The following is a 23173-nucleotide window of genomic DNA, read 5'->3' as shown; positions in this document are numbered from 1 at the left end:
TTCGTTGCCTCATGGGCATCTTTAGCCATCCGTAGTTCCTTATCTGCGATTCGGATATCGTCTTTAACGAGATTAATTTCCTTTTTTAGTTCTATGTGTCGTAACTCAACCAAGTCGGGTATCAGGCTGTTCAACAACTCTTGTATAATGCTCTCGACTTTGTCTCTATCGAAATTTTCATTAAAACTAACTGCTTTCTCCTCATCAACTAGCTTATCGGATAGCTTTTCAGCGACGGATTTGAACTCTACGCTCCACGAAGGGAGGAATACTTCCTTGGTTGGTTCCACCATGGTGATGCTATGTGATGTCCTCGAACAACAAAATAGGAGACTTACAAGTGCACATGGCGGGGTGGAAAGCCTGCCCGAGTTTAGTAGGACTTTTGTTCGTATTACGACACAAAGAAGGCAGCATTAAAAATTCTGCGTCCGGCGGTGTTGGGTATTATGGCTTTGTCTACATTTCCATGCGGATTTCTATATGGATTCGAGTACTTAAACGCTTGCTAAGTTATCAGTGTATAACATATGTCGTCCCTTAAACCCGACCTCCAGTCTCTTCTCCAATCCGGTAAGTTTCTTTCACATCATTATTAGGTTGCCGAAAACGGAGGTCAACCCCTTTCGATCAAGGACGTAGTACGTATAAGTAGCATGGTAAATGATCCTCTAGTCTTAAGGGCCTACGAATGACATGTTTACGTCCTGTAGTTTGCCCCGAGTAGGATTATAATCCCTTATAAGTATCACATAGATTGTATAGTTATCTAGCAAATCGCGCAGTTTCTACTCGCTTTATTCACCCTAGTTAGGTAAATATATCAAGTCTCTTTGTTAAACAAGTCAGGTGACATAATAGTGTATCATCTAGTCAGCTCTTCTCGTGATGATTCAATTACACCTTGTTCGTTACCGTTCAACCCGTGGACCCCTCTCATCAAGGGTGGCTAGGTAGGTACCTATTCACAGGACAGAATAGTCAAGTGCTTAGAATATTTGTTACATTGACATTGTTGGAGATAGGTGCAAGTTCTCAGTCTGTTTTTATTTTATTTTTATTTTTATTTTTTGACTCGTAGCTTCCAGACTCGCCCGTATGAAGGCCGTCAATGTCATTGATGATCGAAGAATGGGTAGTATCCATACCACTGCCATATGAATCCATGCGTCACCGCGCCACTCTGAACTAGGTACATATGAATGGTCTAGCTTCATATTTAAGGTAGTTATCAGCGTCTTGAAGAATCTTCGCTTCTTACTGCGTATAAGCCGTAGCGAGATAAATGTAATTACTAGACTCTATCGGGGACATCGACATTGGGAATATATACACAAAACGCCGTCCATGATTTAACAAAGCAACTCGCTTGGGCCGAATGACCTATTACTTAGGCCCGTTCCTCTCAACAGCTAACCTGATGTGCTTCGAGTGTAGCTCCTCGACGGCAGGTATGATCAAACTTTCAATCTCGATTTCGGGTTCGCCCTCCGGCAGCGTCGCTGGATCTAACGGCTCATTTTCGCCACTCTTTTGGTCCGATGCGCCGGTAAATTCCTCGACGCCGCTCAACGTCTTCTTGCGTTGGTGGATGGGGACGCGAATCCAGTTATCCTCTTGGTTAGGCGCTACGAAGACGACCTCCCACTTGCGCGTCGACAGCAGGTTCCCAATAACGAGGTGGTGCTGGTACCGCTCAAGCGAGTACTTGGCCTTATGGACGAGGATCGCTGGATCAGTCTCCAGCTTGAACGAGACGATCATGCCCTCGGGCGCCCAGCCGTCTACGAGATTCTTCAGGAATTTAGGTACTGGATCTAAATCAACAATAAGGCGCTTGCTCCGCGGCACTGTTGGTGATGAGTCAAAGTTGTCGAACACCTCCTCTTCTAGGTTCGACGAGTCCGACGAGTCCCTCGCCTCCTTCGTGATTGTCGTCGGCCCTTGTTTCTTGAGCATGTCTGTGACGTCTGTGCTTTGAATCTTGTGTTCCGACATGCGTTCTTCCGGTACAAAGAAATCGCTTACTGCCGCAGCTAGATATAATAGGCCATTAGGGCCCAGTGGGCGCATGAGCTGCGCCACCGCGCGTAGCTCGTGCAAATAATCGGTGATAGTAGTGAACGGGATCATCAGTAGGAGGTTCTGTCGTTTGGCAGCGTTATACTTGCGCAGCACACGTAGCATCTTGTCTTGGTGCGCCGGATTTGCGACGACACTGCCATCTGGGTCCTCATGCAGGAAGTCTAGGAAGCAGTCGGTAGAATGACTATAATGCCGACTGTATGGGAGTAAACTGAACTGTCTATGCATAAAAATAACAGCATATCCAGACTCTAGAAAATACTCGGCCGATGTGGCACCTCTTGTTCCGGCGCTGAAGTTATCTATAAAACGTACTGTCTGCTTTTCGAGAGGCACGGTAGTCCCGCCCGAGGTGACGAGAACGACCCGCCTGTTAGCCGCTGCATGCTGATTTATAAACGATTCAGCGGCCGCAACACGCTGCGGTAAAGCCTTGGGAGGCGGGTTGGAGTTGAAGTATGCATTTTCAACTACTTGGTGCGACGAAGCGGATGTGTTAGTAGTGTTGCTCGACATGGTGTCCTGACTTGAAACGGAGGATATAGATGGCGACCTATTAGAAAATCGAGATTCTGATAGGTTAAATGCGAGACTTAAAGGATGTGATAAATCTTGTTCTCTTCTGGGCGAGTGAGTGTTCTGAAGATCTAAGTCTAAGGTCTGTGACGCCATCGTGTTAGTGAGGATAGGATCGATTATGGTGGAATAGTGCAGTAATGGGGCGAACTGAACTGTCAACGTATGGATTTATGGAATTAGGGATTTATGGATGAATATATGTAACTAGAATAGACATAATTTCTAGACAGGGGACACAATCATAATATGCATGTGCTACCGAAGCTGGCGTGGCATGGGGTGACTGATATGGACATGTAGTAATCGCCGGCACTCCGGGTGATTTAGACGAGATGAGACCGAAACCTCGGCCCCCGGCTCCCCCCGGGCCAGCCATGCGGAGGGCCGCTTGCCCGGCTTGATATTGCATTAATCGAAAGAAAAGCAAAGCATACAGAGAGTGCACTACACCCCGCTTGCGGATTGAATTATAAACCCATAAACCTATATCGTGAGTAAACAGAGATAGACTTACTATAGAAGTAACCTCGTGGCTGAACAGCCGAAATGAGTCTTATCGGTAATGTAGAAATTGCCGCAAAAATCGGTTGAGGGTTTTTGGTGAGGTGAAACTTGTTAATACGTATCTGGGAATGATATTTCGGAGATAGATATGTAGGTATGCACGATCATGCAGCTATGAAACACACTAAGCCTTAGTTAGCTAGTTCAATAGCTTGGATAAGAGATTATAACTGTATGGTTGTATAGTTGTATACCTAGGTAGGTAGTTGTAGTGTATGGGTCGTCGTCAACAAATTAATCATTAACAATCAACTTTGTCTTCGCCGCTGACGTGAGTTGAATTCTGTGGGGTTATGCATCGGATGAAAGGGAGATCAACGTCGAAGCTTAGACCCAAGAGAGAAGAGATAAAGAGAGGAAAGAGAGGAATGGAGTTTCGTGCGGAGATCCCTGCAGCCCTTTTCTTTTTCTTTCTAGGTACCAAGTACTACAAAACGCTAACCACGAACTATGTTCAACCTTAATCTATTATTGTATCCTTTCCATCCTACATCTTTACCTACTCCACATTTATGTCAATTACGCTTTTTCTCTCTCTCAACATTCACTTATACATATGTACCTAGGTGAAGTACTAACCTTAATATATTGCTTCAGCCATGTCGCTTTATTTCTCCTGTTTTTCTCTATCTACCGTATAGAGATACCCGTAATTATTAATCCTCGATTCCAATAATCGCTTGTCTAAGACTACCTCTTAGATGCTCTAATATGACGTATGTATAGACAAAGATACAGGAAACCCCAAGTATCTGTCAAAATACATACAATGTTAATTAACCAATTTCTCTAATAAACCCCATAACTTTTCCGGTTCCCCTCTATATTTATATGTGCCGTACCCCAAAATTCCAATTCCCAAAAACCGGCCGGATACCTGTACCGAGGAATTTATTTTGAGGTACTCAGCCCTCCATGCCACCCAAGGTGATAGAAAACCTTAAGAGAGCCAAACTCACCCCGGCTAAAAGTTAGCCCAAAGTGACCATCCCACCTTTTCCGCCCTAGCTGCGTACATGGCGACGACAGAAATAACCTGAGTGAGACCCGTAAACACGATAAGACCCCAGTAGTCGCCATCGGCAGCCTTGACGATGGAACCCGCAACGGGAAGGCCGAGTAGGACAGCAATAGAAACGATAGTGTAACAGGTAGCATAATATCTACCGTAGTTCTGCGTTTGGCATAACTTTCCTACGCAGACTGGAGTAATGCTGATGTTGTTGCCGGTTGAGAATCCAAACATGACGGCAAATATGACGAGTCCCGGAGTCGTGTGGCCAAATGGCAACCACACAACATAACACGCAAAGATTGTGGCGCAAAGAGAGATCATATTTGTGTTGAAGGCACCGATTTTATCCGCCCACCAGCCAGGCAACGCACGCCCAAACACCGACGCCGCATTGAGAATAGGCAAAATCTGGAAGGAAAAGCTTTCACTAAAGCCGTTGGCGAGTGCGTAACTCGAGATGTAGGCGAGCGGGATAAGAAGCCCGAACTCCAGGAAGAAAACGCCGATGGTAAGGAGCAAAAATGACTTTTCCTTTAGAATACGAAAGTCCGGATGCGGGCTTGCGTTTTGAGCCGGACGCAACCGCCTTTTAACTAAAAGACTGGCAAAAGTAAGTAGGAAAAGGCAAATAAAACCTAGAATGCGGATTGTCCATCCCCATCCCACCCTGTCGAAGAGACTTTGCATTATCAACGGGAAAATTACGCCGCCCAGGCCACCGCCCGTGCTTGCGAGCCCCGAGGCAAACCCGCGGCGCTCATGGAAAAAGTGTCCAATAGCTGTGAGGCACGGAGTGAAGAGAAATGATGTTGCTATTCCATTAAGGATGCCCCAGCTGAGCATGAAATGCCAATATTCTGCACAAAGTTAAGTTAGTATGCGTTAGGTAGGTACTCTTTCTATAAAGTAAAGTAAAGCAAGATGGAGAGAAAAGGAGGCAACATAACATACCTGTACAGATGCTTAATAGCATAACACTTGCGACAACAATTATACCGCCTGGCCCAACTAGCCATCTAGGCCCGTATTTGTCAAAAAGCGGTCCGATATACACGCCGCAGAGAAAACACAATGCTGTATACAAGGAAAAAATCCACCCGACGATACCCTCATCGTAGTTGGAGAGCTGGTGCGTTGCAACGTACGTCTGGAGCGTTGCAATGCTGTTCATCAGCCCCAAGGAAGCAAGAAGACCACACCACGATCCAAAGACGACAATCCACGCCTCTAACCCTCCTTCTGGATATGTTTCATCCCCGAGGAGGGTCTCACGCCCGGTATTAGTATTAGTCTTGTCGACGGCCTGCCCGTAACCCTGTGCAAACAAATCAGGCTTCTGGTTTGCGTCGAAGTATCCTTGATCCTTTTCAAGGTAAGCCGAATCGGGGGTTTCTGTGGCAGGGGTCTGTTGTGGAAAGTGTTCAGCTTTTTCTATATCTTCCATTGCGCCGCCGAGTCTATCTTATATATAGGCAAGACTGGTGTTATCGAGTGGTACGAGTGGTATTAAGAATCATTAAGAATCATGATTTTATTCTTTTTAGTTGGGTACGCCTACAAGCTTTTTTATAATAGCTACAGCTGCATGCAGACTTGCTCGGGGACCCAAATATTAGGCACATATTAACATCGATGACTATCTGGATCCACATTAGCGTTCGATCTCGACCGAAGACCAGGAACATCAAGGTTACCATCCGTCCTCGGAGGCAACAGACCGCATATTTCAACCCCGCCAGAATCCACTTTGGGCAGTCGTCGAGCGGCAAAGTGTGAAAGACGTGATATTGCACTCGTTTTGCATGAAGATTACGTCTCGAAAATTCGTACTACACAGCCGCTAGAGATCCATTTACCTCCACAAAACCTTTCACTACCGGTCCTACCCCTGACCCCTGGCTAGAGTGATACCCAATGCTCCAGACTTAGGTATCTAGAACCAACAGACCTTTTGATAAGCCATCTTTCTTACCAGGAATCGTCTCTGACTGCAGGCACCAGCGACGAAGGGACGGCACGTCCCTCCTCCAGGAAGCAGGGGAACACTACCTAACCTAGGTAGGATTTTAGCCAAAGTGTAACAGCCAAGCTCTGCACTTTATCGGCAGTCATGGCGTTTAGGTAGGAACCGCCGCACTTTCAACTAATAGGAACGGACCCGACTCTAACGGCCACCCCGAGAATAAGTTGGATGGTTCTTTAATTTCGATCGGCTTAATCTTGATCGTCTTCCACTTCCTCCATCGAAACTTTTTGGGGCCCTGTCGTCGTACTGGATTCTGACGCGTCATTTTGGGCCGGAATAGCTTTGAGGTAGCCTTCTTTCTCCAAACGGTCTGCTTCTTCAGGCTCCATTAGACCACTGTGGCCTTTGCTCTTTTCCATCTTCATCCGAACTACCGTAGGCACGAATGCGCTAACGGCTTCCTTGCGCAAATCGCGTACTATCGGTTTCGATTCATATACCGTCTTAGATTCTACCACCGGCGCGGTTGGCGGCGGTTGCTTGTCTTGACCACCGCCCAGCGGTGTATCGTTTGCATTTCGTGCCGCCCTGCGTTTCGCATACCATTTGTCTAGTATCTCCTTCGGAATTGGCGGCGGCGTGTCTCGCGGCATAGGGATACTTTTGACATCGTCTGGCACGTCGCTATCGCTGCTTAGGCCATCATCGCCGCCTCTTCTTCGCTTGCCCAGCACATTATTGTTCCCTTGACCGTCGCCTTTAAAACCACCACTGCGGCCAAAAGACGGCGCCTTATCGCCCAGTGCTTCCCTGGCCTTATTAACTGCTTTTAGGTCGCGTTCCAACCCTTCTAGTACCGATTCTTCGTGCTTAGTGAGTTTGCCGCCGCTAGAGGTAATCTTCTTTAGGTCATCGATCTGCTTTTGTAACCTCTCAGGGTTTCGCTTCGCGAGCTTCTCATTTCGGCGTGCGGCGGCTTCTGCCTTGCCTACGAGTAAAACGTTGCGTTAGTAGGTGTTCAATATCGTCAAATATCATGATAGCGATACGCAATTACCTTTCTTGAGCGCTTTGGCTTTGTCAGCTTTGCGCTGAGCCTGCACCGGGTTGAAATTCTTCTCCTTCGGCATGGTAGATGGTAGTCAAACAACAAGGTATATTACGGTTACTGCGAGAGATTGATGGTCGTTAGAAACTGCGTTGCATTTCAGCATAAATCGTGTGGAAACGCGCCGTTGGGGACGGAATATTAAAGTAGGTTAGTACGTAGGAGGTAGTTATGAAATATGGATTCTTGATGAAATATGGAAAATATGGGTTCTTGCAGGATATTTCAGCCTTGTGCAGCGCTATTGCATCACATCAATGCACAGTGTGCAGCTCGAATAATTTAAACGGTATTACTATTCCCCAATGATGATAGGACGATAAGCAGATAGCCGGGCAATCAGGGCGATTCCTTAAAGTTGACAGGGCATAGCGCCAGGGCAGCTGGGTCTACCTAAGGTTAGGTGCATACGGTACGTACATACTGGGTAACCAACCGTGGCACGCACATAGCCGTAAGCACGGAGCACTAAGCAAGGGGGACAAGAGACCAGTCACCAGTCTGACCAGTCACCAAGGGAAGGGAGATCTCAGCAACCAGGTCAGCCAGGTGCGTACAACAGAAAGCTTAGGCGTTTCGTAGTCTAGCGGCTGCCGGGGTGACAATTGTTGACTTTTAGACTTTATGTATTGTACCTAACATATCTCGATTTACATAACTTGATCTATTATTATTCTATTATTGGAAAGTTTTGTTATTGTTCCCCAAGAATTCAAGACCCCGCCATCCTCTCATTGCAGCCCAATTGCGAATTGCGAACATATCCATCCCACCTTTCATTCTTCCAACCGGCATGTAATAAAAAACAAGCATCATTTGGTTGCCAGTGATCAACCATCGTGCATGGAGTTTGGATCTTTCTTCTTGCATCTTGCATAATCCCTCGAATAAGAATTGGTCTTAGACTTTATCAATTGGATCCATCTTCATCTTTCTGCTGCCAGCTGCTCCCACAGCGAGCCCCTCCCTTGCCCCGGGCTTCGTGTTTATTCGATCGCCCTTCGACGCTCCAACGCTTCAACGCTCCAACGCCAAACGTTGTTGTAAAATAACCTTCTTCATTGGTGTCTTCAGCTATGGCAAGCTTTCTTTCCACCATGTTTCCCTCTCCGGGCCCAAAAGACGCAAAGTCACCCGTTTCAGACCTTCCAGGCACGCCGACCAAGAACACATTCATCACTCCCGTCTCAACACCTCAAGGTAGTCCGAGCAAGAAGACGATACCTCCAGGAGCCAACGAACTTCCTACTACATTCGATGCATTGAAACTCAACCCGGTTTCTCTTGATAGCCCTGTTAGGCTTGGAAGACCTCAGAATGGAAATGGAGCTAGCCCTTTATCGCCAGCCAAAAGCAACATCCAACCAGCTGATGATGGATACTTTCCGACTGCATCCCCCACTGTGGATAACAGTATTGTTCATAAGGCAGGGGATCCCGCGGGAACTCCCTTGAAGAAGCAGGGACAGGAAAACACGCCACCGTCTAGAATCCCGGTGCGAGACTCCGTCTATCAGCACAACCAAGCCGCGATATCGCGTGCAGAACTCTACCAGCTCCGAGATACTCGGCCAGTAACATCCACGACCAAGAGATTTAACACCTCTCGCGGTCTTACTCCTGAAGAAATGGAGCTTCTGAAGAAGCCCAACGTTCGCCGTTTAGTTAACGTCACACAACTGTGTAAGGCCGTCTTGCCTAGTTAACTACCTTTGCACCGCTGACTGCTTGAAGACTTCCTAGACTACTATTTCGACCTGCTCACTTATGTCGGCGCCAGGCAATCACGGCTGAACGCCTTTAAGGCTGAGGTACCAGCGCCCCCGGAAACTGATCAAGAAGAGTATAACCAGTTGTGGCAGAGGTACACGGGCAGAGAGCGAGCAAACCTCCGCAAGCGTCGTATACGCCTTCGACAGGGTGATTTCCAGATCTTAACACAGGTTGGTCAAGGAGGCTACGGGCAAGTGTTCTTGGCCCAAAAAAAAGATACCAAGGAGGTGTGCGCCTTGAAAGTCATGAGCAAGAAGCTGCTCTTTAAGTTGGACGAGATCCGCCATGTCCTCACGGAAAGAGATATCCTTACCACTGCCAATAGCGAGTGGCTCGTCCGCCTCTTGTACTCGTTCCAAGACGACAAGAATATCTATCTTGCCATGGAATACGTACCTGGTGGAGACTTCAGAACCCTCCTGAACAACACGGGCGTCCTATCCAACCGTCATGCTCGCTTCTATATCGCCGAGATGTTCTGCTCCGTGGATGCACTTCACAAGCTGGGCTATATTCACCGAGATTTGAAACCAGAAAACTTCCTTATTGATTCCACTGGCCACGTCAAACTAACCGATTTCGGCTTGGCGGCTGGCAATGTTGCATCTTCAAAGATCAATTCGATGCGCATCAGACTCGAGAAGGCTTCCGAGACTACCGTACCGTTTGGTAAGGCTATGGATAAACGAACCGTGGCAGAGCGCCGAGAGGGTTATCAAACCATGCGTGAGAGGGACACGAATTATGCGAAATCCATAGTAGGATCACCAGATTACATGGCTCCGGAAGTGCTCCGCGGCGAGGAGTACGACTACACTGTCGACTATTGGAGCTTGGGATGCATGCTGTTCGAAGCCCTCACCGGATTTCCTCCCTTTGCAGGCTCTACAGCCGACGAGACGTGGCATAATCTGAAACATTGGAAAGAAGTGCTTAAGCGACCAGTCTGGGAGGATCCGAACTATTTCTTAAGCACCCGTACCTGGAACTTTATCACTACGTAAGTCTCGTGCGAGTATTAAGGTAAAAATATTAAGGCTGACGAATTTTAGGTGTATCAACTCGAGATCCAAACGATTTTCCAATATTAAGGATATCTTCGAGCATCATTATTTTGCCGAAGTAGATTGGAACACCCTGAGAGAGTCGAAAGCCCCGTTTGTACCCGAGCTGGATTCGGAGACGGACGCAGGGTACTTTGATGATTTCACCAACGAAGCTGATATGGCCAAGTACAAAGAAGTCCACGATAAACAACAGGCTCTTGAATCCATGGCCGATCGAGAAGAGCAGATGGGCAAGGGCCTCTTCGTTGGATTTACGTTCCGTCATCGAAAACCTACTACGGAGGACGGCAGCCCACGGAAGCGGATCCAGACTGACGAGACGTTTGGCACGATGCTCTAGGGTAGGCGTCCGCTGTCTAAATTCAAGAAGCGGTGACCCACCCCGTTTTAGGTTGGCGGCTTTATTGTTCGCCGCCACATGATGTCTACATGATTTGACGGCAATGGGTAGTTTTTAAACAATAAACAATACCCAAGATATCGTCACACGCTAACGTGGTTCATGCCACATTTTCTTTGTTTTTTGTTTTTTTTTTCGGTCAGTGGCTCCTCGAGGAGCCAATTATTGATTCCAAGAAGGGCGTTTTCAGGTCTTATGCATATCGTATTAGGAGTTTTACTGAGGGGGTTTTAATGGAGGGTATACGCGTCTAATTCCGGCACGGTTGTTCCGAAGAAAGCCATAGGGCTTCGACGTGGAGAGGCAGAGGGCAGAGGAGTAGCACCAGTCGTGTATAACAGTGTCGCAATAGACTGTTTTTTGTTTCAGCCTCAGGTATAGGCTATTATGTACCATCGTTGTTGCCCAGTCAAATTTGCTGTCCCGATGAGCATAGGTATGATACGCTTACGTCCTCAATATTGAAATGTCGATGATGATGGACAGACTTCACGTCAGTCTTCGATATGGAGATATGGATATCCCGGGCTTTCTTTCTATAATGATGAAGAAGCCTTGCTTTCAAATGTGTAAGCTCGACTTTACAATACTGTTCGTTAATTCATTCAAACCGAGCATCGAAAGAGAATACATATGTTCGTCATTGAAATAGACAAGGTTACATCTTATCTAAATATATTTAGGGATCTCCGAACTTAAACCCGAAGAGGAATCGGTAGGAAGCTAAAAGTAGTGTAAGCAAAGGAAACTCGCGTGGTTTCGGGACCGGCAAGCTACATAGTAGTGTACTAGACTTACCCATTTGAGGATTACCAGACCACCGAGACCACCGCTGATTGGTCACAAATACACTTACACCAAGCTCTCGGACGTCCCCAATGCTTAACCCCGCGCAAACAAGCCTCCATTTACAAGACACAACCCGGTAACCGACGAAGCTTAATAGTACTCAACCGCCTAGTTCCCTGTAGAGGCGAATGGATGATCTGAATGATCGAATGTGTCCACGCTTGATCCAAGATCGTACTATGTATGCCGTCATACTATGTGAACTAGGTGTGGGAAAGTCGATGGACAAGTTGTCTTGCATTTAGTTGCCTTACTTAGATACAGACTGGTTACTTCTCAAGGTATACTCGGCAATATTCTGCGTATTGGCTGATTGGTAGGCCAAACACAGGCGATTACGACTCCTACGGTACCGACAAGCCTAGGACTAATACTGTAATACATATAGCCAGCCCAGCTTACGCGACCTACATAGTACGTACGTCGCGGCTCTTGTAGGACGGCATATCCTAAGCCGATCCTCAACCAACCACCAACCACGCCCACGTTGTCTTCCTCATATATGGTCATACAGAGGCGCTACGTATTCTATTCTATTCTCTCGCGGGCGGCGTGGACGCGCGGCTTCAGCTGGGCTCACGCGTGTAGGATCTGCAACTGGGACCAGCGGTGGAAAAGGTCTTCTGGAAGCTTACATTTCCCGCTGCAAAACTCAGCCCGAACTTGTCATAACCCTATTTTTTTGCATCCCTTTCCTTCTTCTTCTCTCCTCCCACCCCGGAGCTAAGGTACGTGGGCATGTATGTATGTAATGTACGTATGCAGTAGCCGAGCCAATGTTCGCAAGTGAAGTGCGTATCTGGAGAGGATCACACGCACTGAAAATTAGAGTATGCAGGACAGGACAGCGAGCACGCAGATAGACAGGCGAAGGCGAGGGCGATGACGAACGGTCTTCGCAGCCTTGGTGTTGGATACACTCGCCTTGACGTACATGACACAAAGTCTCGACTGCTGACCCGTCCGGTCTTTGTTCGGCTACCTAGAGTTAGCTACCGGGGAGAGAAGCATATAAGTATATGCTCTCGTGTTTTCTTCTCGACTTTATATGCGTTCCTCCTATCTCCATATAGTTGATATCTTGTTATATATACTCGAGAAGACTTCTTAGCGTCCTATAGTAAGCACTGTTAGTCCTAAGTTATAGGAAGTAGATAATTCGTTCGTTCGTTCATACATACACGCACACATATATACTGCTGCACGAGTCCGCTTAGGGAAGATGAAGACTTCAACCGTCGCCATCGTCTTGGCACCTGCGGCCGCTTCTGCGCAGTGGTGGAGAGGCGCTCCTGGTTGTGCTGTGAGTTATTCTCTTTCTACTTACTCTCTTGCCTACTGCTCTAGTCTGCCTGCTCACTATACCCCTTCCCTCCTACTGTATACGGCCCTCCTTACTTTACCCACTCCCTATCTAGCTGTACTCCATCACAGCCTATTCACTCCAACCCACTAACGTCTCGGTCTCCCCCCTAAAGCAATCCTGCCTCTCTTCCGCCTGGTCCAGTCCCACCGCCACCATAACCAGCGACTGGCCCGCGCAGTCCGAGTACTGCGACTCGGACCACGGCAGCAGCATCAACTCGTGCATCAGCAGCGCGTGCGCCACCTCCGAGTCCTCCACCGCCTTCGAGTCCTACACTTCGCTCTCTAGCTCCCTGTGCTCCCAGTACTCCGAGTGCACGTCCGCCGGCAGCACTGGCGTCCGCACAGTCACGTACTCGGGCGGATCAGTCACCTGGGCCGCGCCTGGGGGCTGGCGTGGCGGCGCAAAGGCGCTTGGCGGCCCCTTTCGCAACGGCAACGGGCCTCCGAACGCGTCGGACATTTCGTCCGCCGTCGACTCGTACAGAGAGTACTGGAGCGAGTGGGCGTCGGCCTTCGAGTCGTCGCGCACGTGGACCGGCGGCGTAGCTACCGTCACGGGCTGCGACTTCGCCGGGTCCCCGTGGTTTGTCGGGCCTGGGTGCGGGTGGAACGAGCTAGGCGGGTTTAACGGCTGGGTTGGTTGGGGGTCGGGCTGGAGCTGGGGACCGACGACTACGGAGACTGTCACGTTTACGACTACCGATACTGCTGGCGCTACGACGACTGGGACGGGACTCGCGGCCGTGGCGCTGGCTGTGAGCGGCTCGCTGACTACTTCTACGACGCTGGGGACGCCGACGGCGACAGGGGGCGCGGAGAGCGGCGCGGCGCCGGTGGGGATGAGCCCTGGGGCTGAGAGCTCGGTTGTCACGGGTATGATGGGGGTTGCGCTGGGGGCGATATTGGTGGTTGCTGGTATGCTGTGAGGGAACTTTCTACCTATATCTATCCATATACCCCTTGCCGAATATAGGGGCGAGGTTTACTTAAATTGGTCTTCAGAAGCATGTATATGTGAGCTTCATTTCTTTGGGAACGAAGAGGGAAACGAGATGGCGTCTTGGATATACGAATGACGAATGGAGTTTTGCTATTTTGATGGGCGTGGTAGGTATAAAATGAGACGTTTAATGTAGGTATGGAGCTACTTAATGTGATAGGGAAAAAACGGATTAAATGGTTTTCTACACTTCGACTACGTGAGAATGGTCTGTTTAATGTGGAATTAAGTGCGTTGATTTCTTCTATAGTAGTTCCTTTTTGGCAGAGATCATGCGTTGTTCTCTACGCTCCTCCTTTCAGAACAACGCATGATATTATTAGCCTCACTACCTTCACTACCTACGGTACGCTACTCTACGCCTATTACTCATCATGCTCATCATCCGATGGGAAGAGAATACTCGTTCCGACTGTAGTTGCCGATGCAGGCGAATCGTCCGGTCCATTTGCCTCATTACCTCCGCCGACAGGCCAGTCTCCTTCCTCTTCTTCTCCCACCGTGTAGATCGTGTCCCTGTTTGGTCGAGAGTCAGATTGTCGTCCCGCGGGTGTGCTAGGCGGCAACGGCTGCATTCCTCCTACTTCTCCTATTCCTTCTCCTCCGCTCATTCCCCGTCCAGTTCCTCCTACCAAGCCTTCTCCTCGTCGAGAATCCTGAGAGTCCTTGGAATCCCTCAGCGCTCGCGGCATCGTAGGGGAGTCTTTCAGCGCTGGCGTTGCTGGTGCCGAACTCTGACCTGCCGGCCCCACCACAAGCCCAAGGGGTAATGCGGCAGGCAATGCGGCGGCGCGAGGACCCTCTTTCTTCTTCTTCTCGCCATCGTTATGCTGGCCGTGGCCAGGCTTTACCCTCGACGCGGGCGTAGGAGTGAAGTGTACCGAAGCGTAACCTTGCTGCTGTCGTCGAGGCGGCGTGGGGGGTAGCGGCATGGAAGGGGGTCCGCTGGCCGGTGGCTGGAACGTGGTGGATATCTTGCGTCTATGCCAGGCACGATCACCAAGGGTGGCTTCGGGACGGGCAGCCGGTGCTGGGCTCGACACGCCGGGCTTCGCGTTGGCGTTGAAATCGAAATCGAACTGGCCGGCGGATGCTGCTGATGGCGTCAGGGGTTTCAAGGGGTTTCCTCGCCACTGGACTGATGAACTCGTTGCGGACGGAGGCGGGCTGGACGGCGAGGGGGTCGCTACTGGTACAGTAGCAGGGCCGCCGCGGACTTCGTCCATTAGTTTGTTGTACAGGGTGTCGCTTTCGGAGGTTGGCAATGAAGTTGTTGTGAGACGTGCCGAGTGCTCAGGATGACGGAGGCGGGTGCCAGACTCGAGAGCGGGTGTGGAGGGCACCAAGTATGCGCCGTCCGTTGATGCGCCGGTACTTAAATCCTCGTCTCTTTTGCCATGTCCACGTTCATGGCCGTCTCCGGCGACGCGTCCAGTTCCTTTGTTCAGATCACGAAGTTGATATCCCTTAGTGTCAATCGCGCTGGGGACTGGTCGTCGCGGGAGTTGCTCGCCGTTGTCCTCGTGCTGGTTCTCGGGGATAAGTATAACCTCTGTGTTACGTGCGGCCTCCTGGAGCTTCTTCCGCTTATAGGCTCGGACACATAGAACTATGAACGCAGCCAGGATGATAGCGCCTGAGACACTGCCTGTTATCGCGGCGATGGCAGGTCCGGTGGTCGGCGCTTCAGGGGGGTCCGACGGCATTGCCGATGGGAGGAGTGATGACGAGGGTATGATTATCATCCCTGATGTCTCCTGTGAATCGCTTAGGGGTTTGGTTCCTGTAGGCTCTAGGCCATCTGTAGCTTTGAGGGCGGCACTCGTATCGACAGCGGAAGATAGCGAAGTTCCTGTAAGAGTAGTTCCTACAGGGGTGGTCGCGCTCTCGTCTCCTTTCTCATCGCTCTGGCTGCTATCCTGGGTTTTGTCATGACTTGTAACCTTGCTGCTCTCGCCGACAGGAATGAGAGTATATACGGCGACTGTATCCGCTCCTCCACACGATAGCTCTGAATCGCCGGTGCAAGGCATGTTGCAATCCTCAAGGGTAAGTTTACGAGCTTCTGCCACAAGTTTCAAGCCGCAGAAGCACTCTCTAGTACTCGATTCATTAGTATCACGCATACAGGTAGAATGGTTGGGATATTGTCAGTAACGCAGCAGGGTATGATTGTTTACCTTCCATTACTCAGTCCAACGAGTCCATAATGATCCGCAGTCTTCTTTGGCGGGTCCAACTCATCACAACCTTCGAGGCAAGCCCGGATCGTCAACTGGCCATCAGGCAACGCAGCTAGGACGACATAGTCCCCTTCTTTTCCAAATAGATTTCCTTTGGGATTGCCGGGTCCTTGACCACGGCTGTAGCATCCTAGTAAGGAATACATCGAATCTGGTGGTGCAGCAGCAGGGTTGTATGCTATTGTTGTCGTGATGGTGATGGTTGAGATATGGAGGATGGGTGGACCAAGTATTCCAAGTTCTGAAGTGCTTCCACCTGTCCATTCACTGTCACAACTGGATTGAAAAAGTAGACCACTCCATAACAAAGTTTGAAGACAGGTCCGCTTAAAATTACCGCCTGGCGAGACTACCGTCAACATCGTCCTGACGATGTATGTGTATTTTGTAATGAGCCATTATGCCCAAGTACCCAAGTAGGGGCAACATATTCCATAAGTTCCCGTCAGTCCCCATCGTCGTTGAGTCGACCCATACACAAAGGGCCTGTTGACAAGACTAAGTCGAACAAAGAGCTTTGCCTCGCTTGCGGCTTTGTGAGGCCATTCTGATTAATTGAGAGAGCCATTTCTCATTAGTAGGATTAAGCCTCACGGCTCAAGAGTTTCAATCTTCACTTTTCTTAATACATACCTATGTATTAAGAAAAGTGAAGGTAAGTGAACTTCCTATTCTATAGCTCTCAAAGCTAATAGCCTAGGGGAGGAACAGCGTCAACAAGAGGATCTAAGACGGAATGACAAAGATGGATGGCTTCGCAGCTTTATGGGATTGAATAAGGCTTGGGACACACAGATGTCAGTGTTCACATTCCTCAAGATAAGGCAGAAATTGCGTGATAGGGGGATAGGGGAGATAAGAATAGATCGACAAGAGGGAGAGCCTCTTGCTGAGACCCCTACCCCTTTGAGCAATCTGGCGGTCGAATTGTCATAGATATCTCTATCTAGATCTACCCCGGATCCCCGGATACGTCGTCAACTATACTCATGCATATGTATGTCTACCCCAAATACACTACATATGTCAGATATCCAAGGACAAGGTAGATTCAATCATGGCTGATGTTTTTTTACCCTTAGATAGGAACTAGGATTCATTTTTTGGTGGAGTAGGACCTGGATGGCGCAATTAGACGACATTCTGACTTGGATTTGCGACTTATTATGTAACAAAATGCCCAGTAGCTCTTGTGACAGGTTACCTAAAACAATATAAATTCTACGTCTGTCCCATCTAGCTGAAAGCTAAGACTCTGAAGCTCTGTGCTATCTGATGAACTTTCATAGTAACGATAGAAACGATAGAGGGCTGTATAACCCCCGGTCACCTGCCTCATTCGAACGCCCATCAGAGATAGGCAAATGTGGTGGTCACTTACAAGATCCTCAAGGAGAACTCAGATCTACCGTCTATATCTTTTAGGAGGCCCCCATTTCGTCAGACAAACGGTTCGAACCTCTCGCTCATTAAAGCTTACCAGCAACTCTCGTTCCCAGTGCCGTGGACGATAAGGGAAAGTCGTATACAAGTTGGAGCTTCGCTGTCGCATTATTTATACGCTCACGATAATTGGTCAATGGTTCGACTGTTTTGGCGCGGGGTCTTACCTGAGAGATCAGCGCTTGCGGTGACGCTCGAAGGAACGACAAACATCACCCGCTCGAAGCCACTGCATGCTTGTCTGACGAGAAGCAGGAGATGATGGGTAGCACGACATCATTCCTACACGGGAGATCACTCAAGGAAAAGGTAGCCAGATGACCTCACGATCAACCGGGCGCTTTTTTCTCCCTTAACCCCATCTTGATTCCACGCCGTAACTTGAACTCTCGAGATCACCTTTGCCTCCCCCCCTCCTCCCCGCGCCTAGTGGACCAGCTGACGACCCTGCCGCGTCTCTCTCCCTTGGGAAACCCCCACGCCGAGTCATTTCGTTTATTGGACGACCCCGGTCTAGTTACGATGCTGTCGGCGGCTGGAATGGGAAACCGAGGCCGGCCACACGAGGAAAGAAAAATTGAAAGAAGGAAGGAAAAGAAAATTTCCAAAACCCGGAAAAGTATACCTTACCTCTCACGTGGTTTTTGGTCTTTTGCGCGCCTATCCGTCTCGGTCAAATACTTCAATGCCTGCTCTGCTTGCATTGAGTGTTTGCCAACCCTAACCAGTTCTAGACCGTTCAAAAATCGAAATCGGGCCTCCTGTTCGTCTTTTGCCTCTGGAAATATCTTCAAGTCGGCTGTCGAATTTCTGAGCTCAGCCGCGGGGACACTTCTTTAACCTAGGATTTACGACTCCTCGGGCCGCAAGTAAGAAATGCTAAATCCGGGGGAGGAGGACAAAATCCAGAAGGCGGTCGATTTAGAACCACCGAGATCATCGAGTCCTAGAACCTAACTTCTTAACCTAGTGGCTCGGTACAGGATTCTGGTAAGTACTGTAGTGCGGTTGTTGGTACAATAGTTTGTCACGAGGTCTCGCTGGAATACAGAGTATTGATTGGTGGTAAGCACTCGGTCTTTCTCAACTGCACTAGGTATTGTTCCTACGGCTGCATCGTATTGTATTTGTAAATCATCCCTGGGCTTAAGAGTCCAACGGCTCGGTAAGACTAGACTCTCTTAGGCGTGACTTATTTACATACAGCTGGGTATAGTACAAGCTTAGTTAATATAATGTCATCATACTCCTCACCTCTATGTAACAGCCCACGATGACCTATTTCGGTAGTGCGACCGAAGCAGAGGGCCTGGATAGGCTCAACTTTACCTTCGCGGCAACTACCGGCCCTAGGCTGGACCAAAGAACCAGTATAATCGATTTTGATTACATCAGGTGTGTTATACATAGTATGTAGTATACTGGTATAACTGATAAGGCCCCCTGGGAACGAAGCCGTTACTAGCAATTGAGGCTATTTTGTACAGTCGACCCACTCCGCCGGGTTTTCAGGGTCCTAGCAAGTTTATGTATGAACTTATGAGATGCAGGACCTGCCTGGTCTAGTGTACCTAGCTGCTCCTTGAGGAACTCCGTGAATATTACGCTACGACAAATGTGGCGATCCCGAATTTGCAAGTTGCGACGGGTCGTATATGTATTGGGGGGAGAGAAACATTGGTATACGACCTGCCTTATAAGAGTTGCAGACTAAAGGGGAAATATATGAGAAGCCGACTTCGAAAAAGCTTCTGTTACAGCGAATATGCATGATTCTAGACGCAGCCCAAGTCGTCGAATGAGAGACATTGAATAGACATCAAAGATATTAATAAGAATACATAGTATGCGATAGTCGTTGTAATAGGCGCTATATTTATGGTCCCATCTTACTTACACCAGGGATGTAGGTGGAGGAGGGTATTAGTACTATATGTATGTAATTTCAAGGATTTGACATGTGATAGAATTCTGGTGCTCAATATGCATCTTGACTTGCCGTTGGGCGTCTAGACAGGGGAAAAGTGACACGGTAACTCATATTCCACACCTGAACAATAAAAGCTGTTATGCAGGTGTGTATATTGCAGTAGGAATTTAATTCACCTAGGAGAAGGCGACGATCTGCGTCTTGGTCTTGCAACGCTGAAGATTCCAAGTTCGATCTGAGATGATGACTGGCTACCCTACCAGCCTCTTCTTCAGGTGGACGGACGAACGAACCTTCACCAATGCAGCTAACGATCAACTAAGGGATATCCCGGCCCACTACCACGCGAACGAAAAGTGAACCGTTAGACCTTAGCGGCTTTACTACTGTGTAAAGGGCTTAGCCCTGGGCAATAATGCTAGCGAGTTAACGGATAGTTTCGTCATGATTATTTCAAGCGGCGGGGAGCCGGAACCATCCTCCAAAGAGGCTCACGTGGAAGGACCGTATGGGAAAGCCGCGAGGCTGACTGAGTGTTTCTTTTCTGCCGTGTTGGTCAGGCCGTTATTTATCGAAAATGGGCAGCATTGAAGTTAAGAAAAAAAAAAAAAAAAAAAAAAAGAGGGCAGTAGGTACCAATGGGGTATCGGATATGGCTATGGCATAAAGAGAGACGCAGGTTCATACGAGATCTGTTGACCAAAAATAGAATGAATGCTACTGGTATGTATGGTGGAGTTCATGATTCAACTACACAGGTAGTCAACTACCTACCTCATAGTATGGTAGCGGACGGCTATTAAGCAACTCCAGTACACTACATACTGAAGCAACTCATGGTCTGTAGTGTATGTAGTGGTGTACCGCAAGCTTGTCAGCTTTAGATGATCCATTAGCCACGGTTTCGCTTGCTGTCTCCTACCACACTTGGTCAAAGAGAGGCTTGAGTGGGGATGAAATGGCCTGTGGCCTGTGGGCTGGGCCCTTGCTTAACTTCCAGTCTTGCGACATCTTGTCAGGGTTCGTACAAAAAGTGTGGGGGTTCGTTCATCTGGTCCATGTAAGACTATTTGACCCTTGTTCTCTTATAACCCTTGGTCCTTGGTTCGACCCTTGGCTTGGACCGCATTGCGCGTCCCGCGTACCCTTTACTTTACCGGTACAGAGCACAGCTCTCATCCGTTGCGAACCCTTTCCCACAATCTGCAAGACCGTCGAGGTGCGAGGTGCGAGGTGCAAGATGCTGTGACTGACCTGGTCCCTTCGACATCGGAACTCGCTCGCCTGGTTTTAGATGGCAAGCTTAATCCCCTCTTAAGGCTCCGAATCCGACTACATATCGGACTATAGTATAGGCTGGTGTTCAATCTGTTGTTTCGTTTTACCAGAACACTTCCCAGTATCGCAGAGACGAGACAAAGGAATACTTGAATCTTGATGTTGTCCATGTGATCTTTTTCATCTTTTACCGTGTGAGCTATCACTCTCAACGATGGGAACCCCCACCTCGGTGAAATTTTCGCTTCTCGACGGGATGACGACCTGTCTCCCTAAAGACGACGTTGCTGTAATACATCCCGCGGCGAGCGTTGGAAAGGTGTTGGACCTAGCGGACTGGGAGCACATCGGTTGCTTAAGTTAGAACGTCTAGAGCTGCCCATGTAGTCTGAAGAGCCCGCTAGGTTAAATAAATACATTGATGGGAATCAATTCGCGCCATCTACCTAGGTATGCTTGCTTGTATGCTTGCTTGGTCATCCTGAGGCTGGTGACACAACCTCATGCACAGTTCTTTGCCGTCGAATTGGAAAATGAGACACCTTCCCAAGCTACCCTCCTACAATTATTACAATTATTAATGGACAAAGCCAACACCATCAATGGATGACAGTACGCTTTTAGAAATGAGCTTTGCAATTGCGGCTTCGGAGCTCAAGCTTGTTAGCCGCCCATGACAGTATGTATGTATGAGTGAGACAAGAGTTGCTATCCCCATCCCCATCCCCATCTCCATCTCCATCCCATGTCTTTGTGAGTATAACGCTCAGAGTCTCGTCTTGTTACCGGCTTTTCCCGAGACCCATAAAGACTCCTTACCAAGTGAGCATAGCGTCGATACTAGCTTACATGTAGGGTCCGAATAGTGTATTAAGGAATATCTGAGCCGCGAGGCAGCGAAAAGCATATGAAGCTTTTAAATCCAAGTCTAACGAGTTTAACTAGCAACTTGAGCAGCGTTGTTCCTTTCCCGCCGCTCCACAAATCGGCCTTTAGACCGGACGATACTCTCACGATATGTATATCACGATCCGAACGAGGACCATCCTTGCCTTAGTTATCTTTTAGCGCTACATAGTACAACGTCCATGCAGATTGAAGTCACCAAAAGGCTCGACTAAAACTGACTGATCTTACATATTACATTTTCATCTTGGATGTGGACGTACCTGACGTCTTAGCAGCTTAGCAGCGCTCGTCACTTAACCAAAGCAGATAGATACATACTTCCGATGTAGATTATTGATCGTATGGGGTGGTCCGCTTCGATGCTGATGGTAAACCGTACCGGATATTTTGCTACTGTGTGTACAATACAATGCTTGTTGTGTACAATGCTAACAGCTAATAACAGCTAACATGACTCGAGGGACGCTGCAGACTGCAGTTGGACAATGAACGACGAAGAGAGAAAAAAAGAGAGGGGCCGCCGCGGTCGCGAGCTGGAGGAAAGCGAAGGTCGGAAGTATTTGGTACGCGGCGAATACCTTAGCGTTGCACTGCAGCTGCTAAATGTAACATACTTGTACCTAGCACGACCGGGATGTACATACATACGGAAAATCATGGCTTGGGGATCTTTCCATGGACAGACCAGACAGACGCACAAGTCACGGTCACAATTCTTCTTTTTATTTTTATTTTTTATTTTTATTTTCCAATTTTACCTGTATGTTTCCCCGGTATAGAACTAGCATTATTTACAATTCTTACGTATACGTATCTAATATAGTGACCCTCGTTAGGTACCTGTTTAAGTAATGGGCAGTCTTTTACGTGCGGGTAATTGCACCAACTTGATCTGTCTTAATGCTAGCTTTGGTACTTGGGGTACATGTAGGGCTACTAACATTTGATATTTGGGCTGTTGGATAGAGGTGTAAGGGTATGTCTAGGTACCACAGTAGTAGCGTACAGCACTTTAAATGCCCACATATACGTACCTATTGGTACCCTACAGAGGCGTGTACATAAGTACCTAACATATGTAATCGCCTAACCTTGTCGCATAACGGGCACCTGGGCAAGCTTTTCTATGTACCTAGGTACATAACCTATGCAGCATGTAACTCGACAATGTCTCTCAAATCGTCTAAATGCAGACTTTCTACGATTCTACAACTCCCTCCCCAAGACCCCAAGACCCCACGCCTGATCCGGAATATAGACATGAATAATTATAACATATCATAACCATCGTAAATAATACATCACAGGAGAGAGTTTTCGAACGCAAAGACTCGAAACAGTAACCACCTTCAAATATCCCCCCCACTGGTCGAGGTCTCTTCTTCTTTTTAATCCGTAATTTCGGTGCAGATCCACCCCTCGTCCAAACTCGCTTCGGCTGCATAAGAGCTTTTGGGGTCTTATGTGCGGAGGCAGTCGAAGGAATCCCTCAAGCTCCAATTGTCCTTGTGGGATTGGTCCAGGATCAGCCATCAAGAATCATCAATCCCAAGCCCTCCCAAGCCTTCCTAGCACAACAAAGCCGCAGAAGCACCC

The 23173-nt window shown here is 48.5% G+C and overlaps 6 protein-coding genes across 6 annotated transcripts; 2 read left to right on the top strand and 4 right to left on the bottom strand.

Annotated features, from left to right (window-relative positions):
- Positions 1 to 1060: 1060 nt before the first annotated feature.
- F5Y00DRAFT_245479 (DNA/pantothenate metabolism flavoprotein) lies at positions 1061 to 3201 on the bottom strand. Its single transcript, XM_048008970.1, has one exon. It carries the CDS (start codon positions 2755 to 2757, stop codon positions 1387 to 1389), a length of 1371 nt encoding a protein of 456 aa, XP_047861792.1. The 5' UTR covers positions 2758 to 3201; the 3' UTR covers positions 1061 to 1386.
- A 615-nt stretch (positions 3202 to 3816) lies between these two features.
- Positions 3817 to 5823, bottom strand: F5Y00DRAFT_245475 (MFS general substrate transporter). Its single transcript, XM_048008969.1, has 2 exons — positions 5195 to 5823; positions 3817 to 5100 (listed from the first exon to the last, which is right to left on the bottom strand). The coding sequence occupies exons 1-2, from the start codon at positions 5685 to 5687 to the stop codon at positions 4193 to 4195; spliced, it is 1401 nt and encodes a 466-aa protein (XP_047861791.1). The 5' UTR covers positions 5688 to 5823; the 3' UTR covers positions 3817 to 4192.
- Positions 5824 to 6072: 249 nt separating this feature from the next.
- Positions 6073 to 7536, bottom strand: F5Y00DRAFT_161422 (WW domain binding protein 11-domain-containing protein). The gene is made up of 2 exons (XM_048004708.1): positions 7267 to 7536; positions 6073 to 7197 (listed from the first exon to the last, which is right to left on the bottom strand). Exons 1-2 carry the CDS (start codon positions 7337 to 7339, stop codon positions 6458 to 6460), a joined length of 813 nt encoding a protein of 270 aa, XP_047861790.1. The 5' UTR covers positions 7340 to 7536; the 3' UTR covers positions 6073 to 6457.
- A 754-nt stretch (positions 7537 to 8290) lies between these two features.
- On the top strand, positions 8291 to 10635 carry F5Y00DRAFT_161409 (kinase-like protein). The gene is made up of 3 exons (XM_048004707.1): positions 8291 to 9000; positions 9052 to 10090; positions 10143 to 10635. Exons 1-3 carry the CDS (start codon positions 8394 to 8396, stop codon positions 10495 to 10497), a joined length of 2001 nt encoding a protein of 666 aa, XP_047861789.1. The 5' UTR covers positions 8291 to 8393; the 3' UTR covers positions 10498 to 10635.
- A 1993-nt stretch (positions 10636 to 12628) lies between these two features.
- F5Y00DRAFT_265193 (uncharacterized protein) lies at positions 12629 to 13700 on the top strand (the record flags this gene model as incomplete). The annotated part of the gene is made up of 2 exons (XM_048011768.1): positions 12629 to 12709; positions 12825 to 13700. The coding sequence occupies 2 exons, from the start codon at positions 12629 to 12631 to the stop codon at positions 13698 to 13700; spliced, it is 957 nt and encodes a 318-aa protein (XP_047861788.1).
- Positions 13701 to 14139: 439 nt separating this feature from the next.
- Positions 14140 to 16379, bottom strand: F5Y00DRAFT_265192 (uncharacterized protein; the record flags this gene model as incomplete). Its single annotated transcript, XM_048011767.1, has 2 exons — positions 14140 to 15871; positions 15955 to 16379. 2 exons carry the CDS (start codon positions 16377 to 16379, stop codon positions 14140 to 14142), a joined length of 2157 nt encoding a protein of 718 aa, XP_047861787.1.
- Between the last annotated feature and the right edge of the window lie 6794 nt (positions 16380 to 23173).

Source organism: Daldinia vernicosa (assembly GCF_022497035.1).
Source record: "Daldinia vernicosa strain CBS 139.73 unplaced genomic scaffold F5Y00scaffold_51, whole genome shotgun sequence".
Taxonomy (NCBI): Eukaryota; Fungi; Ascomycota; class Sordariomycetes; order Xylariales; family Hypoxylaceae; genus Daldinia; species Daldinia vernicosa.
The sequence above is the reverse complement of the archived record's forward strand: the minus strand, read 5'-3'. Positions and strand labels throughout refer to the sequence as shown.

Bases quoted from the DNA above. Each gene is read 5' to 3' on its own strand.
- F5Y00DRAFT_161422 (XM_048004708.1), bottom strand. From the start codon at position 7,339: ATGCCGAAGGAGAAGAATTTCAACCCGGTGCAGGCTCAGCGCAAAGCT. The intron at 7,198-7,266 runs GTAATTGCGTAT...TTTTACTCGTAG, and splicing joins AGCCAAAGCGCTCAAGAAAG to GCAAGGCAGAAGCCGCCGCA.
- F5Y00DRAFT_161409 (XM_048004707.1), top strand. From the start codon at position 8,394: ATGGCAAGCTTTCTTTCCACCATGTTTCCCTCTCCGGGCCCAAAAGAC. The intron at 9,001-9,051 runs GTAAGGCCGTCT...GACTGCTTGAAG, and splicing joins AGTTAACGTCACACAACTGT to ACTTCCTAGACTACTATTTC. The intron at 10,091-10,142 runs GTAAGTCTCGTG...GACGAATTTTAG, and splicing joins ACCTGGAACTTTATCACTAC to GTGTATCAACTCGAGATCCA.
- F5Y00DRAFT_245479 (XM_048008970.1), bottom strand. From the start codon at position 2,757: ATGGCGTCACAGACCTTAGACTTAGATCTTCAGAACACTCACTCGCCC.
- F5Y00DRAFT_245475 (XM_048008969.1), bottom strand. From the start codon at position 5,687: ATGGAAGATATAGAAAAAGCTGAACACTTTCCACAACAGACCCCTGCC. The intron at 5,101-5,194 runs GTATGTTATGTT...AACTTTGTGCAG, and splicing joins GCTATTAAGCATCTGTACAG to AATATTGGCATTTCATGCTC.